The sequence below is a fragment of the Hemibagrus wyckioides genome, linkage group LG01, assembly GCF_019097595.1.
Source record: "Hemibagrus wyckioides isolate EC202008001 linkage group LG01, SWU_Hwy_1.0, whole genome shotgun sequence".
Classification (NCBI taxonomy): domain Eukaryota; kingdom Metazoa; phylum Chordata; class Actinopteri; order Siluriformes; family Bagridae; genus Hemibagrus; species Hemibagrus wyckioides.
This window is the reverse complement of record NC_080710.1, coordinates 27,506,960-27,518,279: the sequence shown is the minus strand read 5'-3', so window position 1 is coordinate 27,518,279 and position 11,320 is coordinate 27,506,960. Positions and strand designations below refer to the sequence as shown.

General features: G+C 42.8%; 1 protein-coding gene across 2 annotated transcripts in view; it reads right to left on the bottom strand.

Annotated features, from left to right (window-relative positions):
* Positions 1–11,320, bottom strand: part of LOC131352613 (NEDD4-like E3 ubiquitin-protein ligase WWP1) — a 50,313-nt gene that overhangs the window by 25,698 nt on the left and 13,295 nt on the right. For both annotated transcript variants that reach the window (XM_058388867.1, XM_058388857.1), the window contains exons 2-6: positions 7,738–7,795; positions 5,306–5,396; positions 4,289–4,427; positions 651–775; positions 57–197 (exon numbers count right to left, since the gene is read on the bottom strand). In XM_058388867.1, the coding sequence (XP_058244850.1) occupies positions 57–197; positions 651–775; positions 4,289–4,427; positions 5,306–5,375 (475 nt within the window). In that variant the 5' untranslated portion in view covers positions 5,376–5,396; positions 7,738–7,795. The remainder of the gene's footprint in view (positions 1–56; positions 198–650; positions 776–4,288; positions 4,428–5,305; positions 5,397–7,737; positions 7,796–11,320) is intronic.

Here is an 11,320-nt window from a genome sequence, read left to right as displayed (position 1 = left end):
GGAGTTGGAAAATCAGATGATCGTGAGATAGTGAGAGAAGAGAAGGTGGTACTAACTGGTTGTAGTGGCGGCGTTTCCGTTGTGTAGAGGCTCCTGGTCAACGGCGAGACCATCCAGGATGACCGTGAGCTCTCCGGAGGACACCACACCGTTTTTGTTCTCCAGAGTCAGCTTCAGGACCTCCTTGACGTTTTCAACTACGCCCACACACAGACGAGACGGATCATTGATAAGGGAACGGTCAGCGTCGAGACAGCGCAAGGGTCAAATTTTTTTTTGCGTCGAGATCTGTGCAGACGCTAGCGTAGGAGTGTGTGCAAAACCAGAACGTACAGACTGTAGTAGAAACATTTTTTGTATGTACTCCAGAATCATTAGTGGCAAATGATAACAGAAGCCTCTCTTCTGTATAAAAGAGGAAGAGATCAGAATCTTGCATGAAATGCGAGTCAACATGTTCCACTTCATCTTACGTCTTACAACAGGGAACCAGATTACACAGACTTAGTCTGATTTCAAAACCCCCCTAGTTGTTCCAGACATGCTCTGTCTAACAAGAAAAAGGAGTGTAGGGACACTGTATGCATGCGTGTGTGTGTGTGTGTGTGTGTGTGTGTGTGTGTGTGTGTGTGTGTGTGTGTGAATCATACGTTTCCTGTCGTGTTGCTCTAGGGCTTGGCGCAGGTCCAGAGTGGCTTTCCCTAGCAGAGCATCTGCCTTTAAAGTGTGATGGGTCCATACTTTAAACTCCAACTGCGAGTGTGGTGTTACATTCCTGCATACACACACACACACACGCACACACACACACACAAGACAAAACAACATAATATCAGCAGAAGCAGCTTGAATGGAGAGAAATGCAAAAGACAAACACTTCATTTTAAAAGTATTTGATGTTACAGCCTCAGGCAGCTAACAGAACTGATAAAATGAAGGAAAAGAAGCTGGCACAACTCTGAAGCCTTATTCACAATGGATTCGCTGCATACAAGGAGAAAAATAAAAGGAAATAAAAACATACTGGTATCCATCACATCCTTTGATGGGAGGAATGAACTATTCCCATGCCAGGCAGACACCCAAAGATGTCTCCTTTTTTTATTATTATTATTTTGTCCTCCACTAAAACCAAAGCGAGTATTATCCGAATTTTAAAACGACAAAGAAATTCTACACAACGTCCAAAAAGACTGACATCTGGAGAGTTTTACTTTATCCTCAGTCAAAGTATTAATTAAGCTTAACTTGCAGACACCTTGTTTATAATTAAATTACACTCTGACCAGGCATAACATTATGACCACCTGCCTAATATTGTGTTGGTCCCCTTTTTGCTGCCAAAACAGCCCTGACCCGTCCTGCACTGTGTATTCTGACACCTTTCTATCAGAACCAGCATTAACTTCTTCAGCAGTTTGATCAACAGTAGCTCGTCTGTTGGATCGGATCACACAGGTCAGCCTTCGCTCCCCACATGCATCAATGAGCCTTGGCCGTCCATGACCCTGTCGCCGGTTCACCACTGTTCCTTGCTTGGACCACTTTTGATAGATTCTGACCACTGCAGACCGGGAACACCCCACAAGAGCTGCAGTTTTGGAGATGCTCAGATCCAGCACCACCAAGCTCCACAGTTGGGCAATTGAGCAAGGCCCTTAACCCTTGTGATAAAAGTCTAGTTCATATTAACTGTACATAGATTCCTTTTTTCTTCCCTCTCAAATCAACCATGTGTACATCCTTCAAACACACCCACCTCCTGGTGACTGTGACATGTACTGAGAAATCAAACACTCCATTATTAACTGTGAGAGTGATCCAGAATGAGTGTGATCCACTTCATGCTGTCTAACCTGCACTAGCGCCCAGCACTCTCAATTTGTTCCCCTACTTCATGTGACTCTGACTTGAGCTAGTCTCGCTAATGGATTTAACCACCATGCTTCCGGCGCACACACACACACAAAATGTCCATGTACGAATTTCATGCCAGACTCCAGAGACGTGTGACTCACAGGTGAGAGGCGGAGGCGGGGAACTCGCGCCGACTCTTTTAGTCAGCCTGAAATTCCGCTCGGGCCTCATGGGCTCATCAGCGCACACTGCGTTAACTACCATTATGTCTGGCCGAACACCTCTAAAAGCAGTCAGAAGGACAAACCTTGTCTCCCTGGCTGGCTGAGTCTCCTCTCCCTCCCTCCCTGCTCTCTGCAGATGAGCGTGGCAGTTAGTATTCTGCACACAGGGGCTTTGCCTGAACGTCGGCGCGCTCTCCAATTCCCTCCATCATCTCGCTCTCATTCTCCACTATTAGCTCAATCAGCAGTCACACAGAGCCTGGAGTTAGAGCGTCCATCAATGACTTCCCCCCCCCTCTCGCACTCTCTCTCTCTCATAAAACCAACTAGAGGCAAATCCACTTGGGAAGCTTTTGCGAGATTGTTATTCCACCATAAACACTGCGCATGTTCTCTTCCTGGATACTGAAAATGTTCAAAGCATGCTGCATTACAAACCCATCATGCATCCAATACATCTCCCATGATGCATGAAGCCGGACACCGAACACACCGCGGTGTTCTCTCACATCAGACGAGCGTACAGACTCCCTCAGACCTCTACCAAGTGACGGATTAAATATTCTACACCAAACTGAGATCTCGACACAATATAGATGACTTGCAAAAATCCCTGACAGCCCCCCTCCCTGGCTGAGAAGCGCAGCGTCGCCGTGCCAGCAGCAGTGTGCGGCCGTGCAGGATTTCATTCTCGGCGGGTGGAGGTGTGCGTACACAGATTTTCCTGACCTGCCTGCAGAATGCAGCAGTTCCTCCACCGTCAACTCGATCGAGTGAGACGAACGCTATTAAATGTTGTACCACAGAGCTGCTGAATGAGTAAAGGAATTAAACACTATTCTGCACTCTTATCGGAAAAGTGTCTGTTAATGTGAAAAACACCTGGGTGGAGTCACTACCTTCATCCTGTGATAAGGGGATTATTTCCTCTTTACAGTTAAAATAAACTATTATGTTTTTTTCCATTAAAATCAACAATTTAAGGCTTGTTATACACCGATCAGGCATATGAACAGTGAGAGGTGAAGTGAATAACACTGAAGATCTCCTCATCATGGCACCTGGAAAAATGGACCAGCGTAAGGATTTGAGCGAGTTTGACAAAGGGCCAAATTGTGATAGCTAGACGACTGGATCAGAGCATCTCCAAAACTGCAGCTGTTGTGGGGTGTTCCCGGTCCGCAGTGGTCAGTATCTATCAAAAGTGGTCCAATGAAGAAACAGTGGTGAACCGGCGACAGGGTCATGGGCGGTCAAGGCTCGATGATGCATGTGGGGAGTGAAGGCTGGCCCGTGTGATCCGATCCAACAGACGAGCTACTGTTGCTCAAATTGCTGAAGAAGTTAATGCTGGTTCTGATAGAAAGGTGTCAGAATACACAGTGCATGAAAGGGGGACTGACACAATCTTAGGCAGGTGGTCATAATGTTATGCCTGTTTATGTACATTTAAAAGTTTTCCATCCTGCCTTCTACTGACTGAAGACTCCTCTAAATGAGAAATTCCCAACATTAACCCTTTACACCATCATTCCTGCTAGCGGAATAGAAAACCTTATCTGGCATTTTCAATCGGTATAAACAAATGAAATATTTTCTTGCCACAAGTCTGATATAAAATGAGTCTGCTGGCTTTCAGTGTGGGAAGCGTGTTTTTCCCCTCTGCTGGATAACCTTACACAGAATTTTAGTGGCTGAAGATAAACGCCTTCAATTTTTTTTTGAATAAGCACTTGGGGCATCTCAGAGAGCAGAAATGGGTTTGATATCAACATTAAAATTTTCTATGAATATATTGCCCCTAGTAGGCTAGGAAAAAAAAACAGAAATATATGAGCCATATGAGCCATTAAACCATCATTGTGGAGTGTGACATGACAAAACTATAGAGTTAAACATAACTATAAATGGATAAAAAAAAATTAAGTGTAGTTCAGTAACAAACTGAAAACATAGGCAAATTGCTTAAAGAATAGAGGCAGCACATTATTTTCCGCTAGCTGTATGTCCTGTATTGGTTTATTCCTTCCTCATCGATGTCAGCCTTGAAGAAATTCCAATTAGAATGTTTGTTAAACGTGGTTCCGTCACGTTTGTTTCTCACGACACGTGGACAAGTGACATTTCTGCTCATTAACATGTAAATGTATGAGCTTAAGCAGTTCTTCTTTGCTACCGGATGACTCGGAAAGAGGAACAAGTCTTACAGGGTGAGGCGATCGTCCCACTTGGGACTGGAGGGGTTGTGAGACTTAGATGTCTTCCTGCTCTCTCCTTCCGCCGTCACCTCCACGTAAACGGTCGCACCGAACCAGTTCTTCTTCCGCTTGAGTTTGGCGCACAGAACTGAAATGAAAAAATGTACCAGGTTTCAAAAGGACACTTTATTGAAATAAAATAAAGTGAATATATGCAATACATAACACATTAAAATTTCCTTCTTAATGCACTATATGACCAAAAGTATTGGGACACCACTTGAACATCCCATTCTAGATCTTATTCCTCTTTGGGGTTAGAATAAGCTCCTTTCTTTTGGGAAGGCTAGATGTTGGAGCATGACTGTATAGATTTGTGATCAGACACACAAGGAGGTCTGGGGTGCGGTTCATCCCAAAGGTGTTCGGTGGGGTTGAGTCAGAGTCAGGGCTCTGTACAGGACACTCAAGTTCTTCCACTTTAACTTTAACACACCATGTCTCCGTGGAGCCAGCTTTGTGCACAAACAAATTAAAACAAACAAACCTAGCCCTTCAGTTTGGAGAAAAGTATTGGCGTCCTATGGAAGATGGAAGAGTTAGCGTACGTCTCTATGGGAGCAGACACTCTGCAGTGCTGTTAATAGAAAATTTAGCACATGATCTTTTCACCAATTTAGTCATCGGTCTGTGAAGTTTCGTGCACGTCTAGTGGTTTAACTCATTAACATGAGATTTTTCTCGCTAGCAAAACTATGATGAACCTGGTGGAATTTCTCTTTGTTTGGTTTAGCAGAAAATATTTAACCCACAGTTCAATGCAATGATGGGTTGGCGATGCTGAAAGTCACCTACAAAATGCAGAAATCCCTAGTGTGGATTAAGAGGATTGAATATCTTATCAACAGAGAGAACCGTGGATGACGCTGTCGTGTTTAGTGCAAATGTTTCTCTTGTGATAAGTGATTATTTCTTCTAAGACTCCTTCTGCTGATACGGTGGCATGTACAAATCCTCCATCCTTACCGATGGCATGGAGCTGAGTCGTCCTTCCGTGGTTATTGCGACAGTCTGATCTGGATGGGGCCGTGGCCATGTCATACACAGACGTGGAAGCCTAAAATTTCAAAACATTAATTATGCATGGGGAAGAAAGACAGAGGGAGGGAGGAAAGGAAGAACAGACAGCTAAAGAAAGAAGAAAGACACACACACCTTCTGTAGTGCTGCACTACAGTCAGAGGGAAATAGCAGCAATTAAAGAAGCTGAACTATTGTACTTTTGAGATTTGAAAAATAAATCAGAGAAAGACAAAGATGGAGGGAGTCTGAGGAGGAGAAGACGGAGACAAAGAGAGGCCAATGCACATGATCATGGAGGTTCAAAACAGACAGCAGATGCACAAGTGATTAAAAAGTTTTTAAGTAACTTGTCAATGTCAAGCAACTCCAACTAAAACTAAACAGTGTTTAGGAAGAGTTGCGGTAAAGGTGAGGATGAGAAAAGATGACGGAGAGGTCAGCTGAATGTCAGAAGGTCAGACGAGCTCATGTTACGCAGGATATCTGTACCCTGCATTCACATTAGCAGGAATCGAGGTGCTGATGCTGCGTCAGATTCCTCTGAAGTTTGGTATACAGGCTCCTGGTTCTTTATGTTGGCTTGAAAAAGGCAGCATTCTGTTCTGCTGTTTTTTTCTGTTTGTTTGTTTTAATGAAAGGAATAAAACACTGATACAGAAAAATAACGCTGAGTTACTGTTATCACTCTGACGTTAATTTTTCCCCCAATAACAGCACACAGTGTCTTACTCCACTGCAATTAATAACAGAATGACATGTCTGCATTTTATGCACTTAATATTTCAGCATCTATTCTAGTTTTTCTGAGTTGCTAGGCGATTACTAAGGTATTCCAGGTGGTTTACAAAGCCAGCTGGTTGTTAAAGTGTAGAAAGACAACTGGTTACTACACTAACGGGGCTGGATACCATGCTGTTGCTCAGTAGTTGCTATGCTAAACCAGCTGGTTGCTGCAGGGTTGCTGGGTAGCTGATAGGATGCTGTTAGATGGTTGCTAGGGTGTTTGTGTTGTTAAAGGGTGTTGTTTCATGGTTGCTAGGGTGTCACTAGATGGCTGAAAGTGGTTGTTAGGATGTTGCTAGATGGTTGTTATGGCATTCTAGGTGGTTGCTAGGGAGTTGCTAGATGGTTGCTAGGGTGTCGCTAGATGGCTGAAAGTGGTTGTTTGGATATTGCTAGGTGGTTGCTATGGCATTCTAGGTGGTTGCTAGGGAATTGCTAGATGGCTGCTAGGGTGGCACTAGATGGTTGTTATGGCATTCTCGGTGGTTGATAGGGTGTTGCTTCATGGTTGCTAGGGTGTCGCTAGATGGCTGAAAGTGGTTGTTAGAATGTTGCTCGATGGTTGCTATGGCATTCTAGGTGGTTGTTAGGGAGTCGCTAAATGGTTGCTATGGCATTCTTTGTAGTTGCTAGGATGTTGCTAGATGGTTGCTATGGCATTCTTGGTGGTTAATAGGGTGATGCTTCGTGGTTGCAAGAGTGTTGCTAAATGACTGGTGTGGCATTCTCTGTGGTTGTTAGGATGTTGCTAGATGATTGCTTTGGCATTCTAGGTGGTTGCTAGGGTGTCATTAGACGCTTGGTATGGCATTCTTTGTAGACGCTAGGATGTTGCTAGATGGTTGCTATGGCATTATTGGTGGTTAATAGGGTGATGCTTCGTGGTTGATAGGGAGATTAGCTAGACACTGGCTATGGCCTTCTAGATGGTTGTTAGGATGTTCCTAGATGGTTGCTATGGCATTCTAGGTGGTTCGGAGAGTGTTGCTATACAATTACAGTACTCAAGGTGGTTGCTATGCCAAACCAGCTGGCTAACAGGGTGTTTGTGGTTAACTACACTAACCCACTTGCTTGCCTTGGAGGTTGCTTTGCTAACCAATTGGATGCTGGGTTGTTGCTATGATATCCCAACAAAGTTGTTGTTAAGTTGTTCCTGGAGTCCCTTGTGTACCACATAATGAAGTTTCACGTCTGGAGCTCTTACAGTTTGGTCTGCATGAACTTCAGACTAAAATTAAAAGCACCCCACGGTCTTTTCTCTGCAGATCAATGACCCAATTCAGAGCTTTGCTACGCGAATACTGTAATTCTACTCGGCGCCCGATTCCGTTACAAGAATAAATTTCATGTTTCTACATCAAACATTTTGACTTTTGAAATTTTTTTAAATGGAATAAATATTCAGAAGATCCTGAAGAACTCTGTCAAGCCAACACAATTAGACACAGGATCATTAAATTGTGTTTTTTGGTGCAAGAAGAAAACAAGAAACAAATGTTGCTTGCTAATGTAAGCGCAGGCAGGGTTGCGTCATGGCACACACACTGTTTTCAAACACATCCAGGTTGAGGTTCTCTTGGGTTACTTACAGTAGGTGTGTGTAAAGCCCTCCGGATCCTCAGCCCACACCGTGGCCCATGGTTACCACTACAGTGAGACAGGAAAGCGTGTCGTTAGCAACAATCGCAAGAAAAATAAACAGCAGGCTGCAACAGAGCGCAACGTGATTGTAATGTACAACACGGAAAAAACCCGCAGCTTCATTAGCACTCTCAGTGTGATTAGGAGTGACTGCGTAGGAGGAGGAAGAGGAGGAGAGCCTGGAGACCGGGATGGAGAAAGGCGCTCAAATACGAGCAGACTTTAAGCAGCTTAAGAGGAACCCAATTAGGCCAGAGCGAGTGAACACTGATAGCGGAGGAGATGAGGAGAGAGGGCTCAGGGGATGAGTGATGCCGGCACTGTTACTACTCTACTGCTGGGGGGGGGTAAATAAAAAAAAATAAATAAACAAACAAATAAATAAATCGGTGGCTCCAAAAAGTATTTAAACACTTAAGACTTATAAATGTCAGTGCATTACAAAACTGCGTTTCAAACCAAGTGGCATTTATTTGAAAGAAAAAAAGACCACCAGCACAGATTTTAAGCAAAACATTGATTTACAAATAAATAAATAAACACCACACATACAAATAATATACAATAAATCTGCATTTATACAAATAATAGAAAAAAAAATAATTATTTTTTATTTTATAATTAAAATATTTTTTTTAATTATTTAATTAAATTAATTCAATTTATAATAAAGTTAAATTAAACGTAATTAATTTTTAATTAATACAATTATTGTTCTTTTTTATTTATATATAAATATAATAAATTATTAAGCGACTAGTATTTTTTTTTTAAATTGACAGATTTGGGCCAAGATGTGCTTTGTGGCATCAGTAATTACCATTTATCATTTTAAAAAGCATCACAAATTATTATATAAAAAATAAATAATAAATAAATAAATAAATAAATAAAAATACATAAATAAAAAATTTATAAATAAAAAGAAAAAATACAGCAGCAGAATCGAGTGTTTTAGTCACAAGCTTTTAAGACCAGCTGGTTAAAATTATTTATTGCAAAAATGCCCTGGGCATCATCAAATTGTGATTGTTGTTATACAGATTATGCATTAAACATTAATTGATGCATGACAGGATTGTATCGTTACACCCTTAGAAAGAAAAAAAAACAGTAATGTCGAAATAATCCATCCCGTCTGGAAATCTGAGAATGTCCGGTTCATTCTGGTAAAGATTTCAGACAAACAAGTCTGACTGCTAATAGAAATATTTGAGTCAGACCACATAGGCCCGGTCCACTGACCGCACCGAGACATAGCTTAAAGCAAGGACAGAGATCACCACACCACTATACCATCTATATTCATGTACAGGAGTGGACACTGTACTATAGATATACAGTAGGAATATCTACAGTACAGTCTAACTCACTGCTTCTCAGGCGATTCATTAGACATCTGCTTGATGAAGATGACGGTAAATATCAGGCTCAGTCATGTTTAAACTGAACTCTATTACATCCACTCTGGACAAATTCAGATAAATAATCACGGATAAAGCACAGATAGAGTACTGAGAAAATAAATTTAAAAAGAAGTTGAGACACACACACAGAGTCAGAAACACACACACACACAGAGTCAGAAACACACACACACACAGAGTCAGAAACACACACACACAGAGTCAGAAACACACACACAGACACACACACAGTCAGAAACACACACACACACACACACACACACACAGTCAGAAACACACACAGTCAGAAACACACACACACAGAGTCAGAAACACACACACACACAGAGTCAGAAACACACACACACACAGTCAGAAACAGAGTCAGAAACACACACACACAGAGTCAGAAACACACACACACACAGTCAGAAACACACACACACACAGTCAGAAACACACACACACACAGTCAGAAACACACACACACACAGTCAGAAACACACACACACACAGTCAGAAACACACACACACACAGTCAGAAACACACACACACAGTCAGAAACACACACACACACAGTCAGAAACACACACACACACAGTCAGAAACACACACACACACAGTCAGAAACACACACACACAGAGTCAGAAACACACACACAGAGTCAGAAACACACACACAGAGTCAGAAACACACACACAGAGTCAGAAACACACACACAGAGTCAGAAACACACACACAGAGTCAGAAACACACACACACAGAGTCAGAAACACACACACAGAGTCAGAAACACACACACACACAGAGTCAGAAACACACACACACACAGAGTCAGAAACACACACACACACAGAGTCAGAAACACACACACAGAGTCAGAAACACACACACAGAGTCAGAAACACACACACACACACACAGAGAGTCAGAAACACACACACACACACAGAGAGTCAGAAACACACACACACACACACAGAGAGTCAGAAACACACACACACACAGTCAGAAACACACACACACACAGAGTCAGAAACACACACACAGAGAGTCAGAAACACACACACACACACACACACAGAGAGTCAGAAACACACACACACACAGTCAGAAACACACACACACACAGAGTCAGAAACACACACACACACAGAGTCAGAAACACACACACACACAGAGTCAGAAACACACACACACACAGAGTCAGAAACACACACACACACAGAGTCAGAAACACACACACACACAGAGTCAGAAACACACACACACACAGAGTCAGAAACACACACACACACAGAGTCAGAAACACACACACACACAGAGTCAGAAACACACACACACACAGAGTCAGAAACACACACACACACAGAGTCAGAAACACACACACACACAGAGTCAGAAACACACACACACACAGAGTCAGAAACACACACACACAGTCAGAAACACACACACAGACACACACACACAGTCAGAAACACACACACACAGTCAGAAACACACACAGAGTCAGAAACACACACACACAGAGTCAGAAACACACACACACAGAGTCAGAAACACACACACACACAGTCAGAAACACACACACACACAGTCAGAAACACACACACACACAGTCAGAAACACACACACACAGTCAGAAACACACACACACACAGTCAGAAACACACACACACACAGTCAGAAACACACACACACAGAGTCAGAAACACACACACACACAGAGTCAGAAACACACACACACAGAGTCAGAAACACACACACACACAGAGTCAGAAACACACACACACACAGAGTCAGAAACACACACACACAGAGTCAGAAACACACACACACACAGAGTCAGAAACACACACACACACAGAGTCAGAAACACACACACACACAGAGTCAGAAACACACACACACACACAGAGTCAGAAACACACACACACACAGAGTCAGAAACACACACACACACACAGAGTCAGAAACACACACACACACAGAGTCAGAAACACACACACACAGTCAGAAACACACACACAGACACACACACACAGTCAGAAACACACACAGAGTCAGAAACACACACACACACAGAGTCAGAAACACACACACACACAGAGTCAGAAACA